At 42.4% G+C, this 2,640-nt stretch overlaps 1 protein-coding gene across 1 annotated transcript; it reads right to left on the bottom strand.

Moving 5' to 3' along the window:
- Nucleotides 1-335: 335 nt before the first annotated feature.
- On the bottom strand, nucleotides 336-2,377 carry LOC123923385 (2-methylpropanoate--CoA ligase CCL4-like). The gene has a single exon (XM_045976073.1). It carries the CDS (start codon nucleotides 2,202-2,204, stop codon nucleotides 513-515), a length of 1,692 nt encoding a protein of 563 aa, XP_045832029.1. The 5' UTR covers nucleotides 2,205-2,377; the 3' UTR covers nucleotides 336-512.
- Between the last annotated feature and the right edge of the window lie 263 nt (nucleotides 2,378-2,640).

Raw genomic sequence — 2,640 nt, 5'->3', positions numbered from 1 at the left:
TTTCAGACAGTTTCGCTTGAAAAAGCTTCATCGCTTGCTGCTTATGACAGGGAGTAGCGGGCACGTGGATCGATTCCGTGTTGATGGTCAGTTCATTCGCCTTGATTTTAAAGATCTTTTAATATTCATCATTCATGATTTCGGACTGTTTCGCTTGAAAAAGCATTATTGCTTGCTGCTTGTGGCAAGGAGTTGTGAGTACGTGAGTCATATCCGTGCTGACGGTCGATTCATTCGACTCAATTTATTTTACACTTTTATTTCTTTTTTTGGGTAAGGCATAGTCCCCTCATGTAATTAATTATTTAATTTATAAAAAAAAAACCTTCTAATCTCAAAATTGAAATCAGTGTGCAACTATATGAAACTCCTACGGCCGGCAAAATCATCCGTACATTATACCGTAGTCATTTTACACAAGTGCTTCAATTATTGCTCACAAAGACATGGATTAATTAACCAAATCATGAGTAATAAAGCATTGAAAGCAAATCTAAGAGTACATTGCATAATCAAATGCGACTAGGAAGTAACAGTGGTGGTGGTATGGGCAAGGACCCCATAGCTCTAGCAACCTTTCTAAGTACATGCTTCTGTACCTTCCCCGTTGAAGTCTTTGGCAGCTCCTCCTTAAAAACAACCGTCTTCGGGACCATAAAATGCGGCAACCTCTCCCTACAAAATTCATTAACCTCTTTCTCAGTCGGAATTTCATTCTCCTTCAACTCATCCTTCAAACTCACAAACGCACACGGCGTCTCACCCCAAAATTCATCCGGTCTTGCCACCACGGCCGCCTCCTTAACTGCCGGATGCATATACAAAACCGCCTCAACCTCCACACTACTCATATTCTCTCCACCACTTATAATCACATCCTTTGTCCTATCCTTAATCTCCAAATACCCATTCTCATGCATAACACCAACATCGCCAGTGTAAAACCAACCATTATTTCTCATGCACTGCCACGTGGCAGCCTCATCTTTCAAATAACCAAGCATTACACATGCACCTTTTACAACTATCTCACCAACAGTTACACCATCACGCTTAACACTTTCTCCGGTGGGTCCCACAACATCAACCTCCGCCACTCCCACCTTCCTCACACCTTGCCTCACCTTCATCCTCGCCCGTTCCGTCGCCGGAAACTTATTCCATTCCGTTTTCCACGCACACGACACGACTACACCGCACGTCTCCGTCATACCATATCCATGGCAAATATCAAAACCTAACGACTCGGCACGACAGAGAATCGTCGCCGGAGGCGACGAACCTCCGGTGAGAACATGAACCGGTTTTTTCAACGGTTCAGTTCTGTTGAAACATGAAAGCATGTTAAGCACAACCGGAGCAGCACACATGTGTGTTACACCGTGAGATTCAATTAAACGGTAGATCGTCGGCGCGTCGACTCTACGCGCACAAATATTTGTTCCTCCGACGGCAGCAATCCCCCACGGGTAACTCCACCCGTTAGAATGGAACATCGGTAACGTCCAGAGATAAACCGGTTGAACCGGAACGGACCAATCAATGAGTGAATCGAGCGAAACGATAAACGTTGCTCTGTGACAATGCACTACACCTTTCGGAGACGACGTCGTTCCAGAAGTATAGTTTAACGTAATCGGATCCCATTCGGACTCGGGTCGGATCCATGTGAAATTCGGATCACCTTCTGTTACAAGACCTTCGTAGGTGTTTATAATGTTAACATTTTTCGGAGGTGAAGGAATCTCGTGCGGTGCGAGTGTATCGTCGTTAATAAGGACTAGCTTTGGGATTTGAGTGTTTTTGGGGAATAAAGAAAGAGCGTTGAGTGTTAGAGAAAGAGAAAGAATGTCTACAAAGATGAGTTTTGATTCGCTGTGGGTGAGGAGCACGGAAAGGCTTTTATGGTCGAGACGGAAATTAAGGTTGTTGAGAATGGCACCGGACATTGGAACAGCGAAGTGAAGTTCGTACATTGCGGGTGTGTTGGGAGAGAGAACGGAAACCACGTGGCCTTTTTTGATACCGATGGATGAAAGTGATGAAGCTAGTTGAAGACATCTACGGTGGGTTTGAGACCATGTGAATGAGGTGTTATTGTAGATAATGGAAATCGAATCACCGTAGACAGTGGAAGCTCTTTCTAAGAAAGTGAGTGGAGTAAGTGGTGTTGAGTTTGCTTGGTTTTTTGTTAAATGTTCCATTCTATATGCACAGTTTCAATTTCTTGTGTTCTTGTTACTAGCTAGTACACTGCACTGAGAGTTTCACTTTCTTATAGGTGTTGAGATTGTGAGTTAACCTCGCATATTGGTCTCAGAAGAGTTGAAATTGAACGATTTATAAGTGGCCGGACTCATAAACCTAATAACTTAAAATTTTGTACAATATTCAATGTGTTGATCAGGCCTAACAATAGGGTGAGATATGGTGTTTGTTAGAAAGTAATAAATGGTGATGTCAGAAAATTGGACCATGAACATTAATAGAGTTCGGCAATAGTAGTTTACTAATTAGTTTCATTCAATAATGTTAATGTTGTACTAGTGGTATTGCTAGCATGTAAGAGCAGGGTTTTGCCTGAGCAAAATTTAGTATAAATTCAGAATAGTTATGTTAAGCATATAACATGTATGAAAA

Source organism: Trifolium pratense, linkage group LG4, assembly GCF_020283565.1.
Source record: "Trifolium pratense cultivar HEN17-A07 linkage group LG4, ARS_RC_1.1, whole genome shotgun sequence".
Taxonomy (NCBI): domain Eukaryota; kingdom Viridiplantae; phylum Streptophyta; class Magnoliopsida; order Fabales; family Fabaceae; genus Trifolium; species Trifolium pratense.
Note: the sequence above shows the minus strand (reverse complement) of the source record. Positions and strands in the feature narration are given on the sequence as shown.

Coding starts and splice junctions, on each gene's coding strand:
- LOC123923385 (XM_045976073.1), bottom strand. CDS start 2,204: ATGGAACATTTAACAAAAAACCAAGCAAACTCAACACCACTTACTCCA.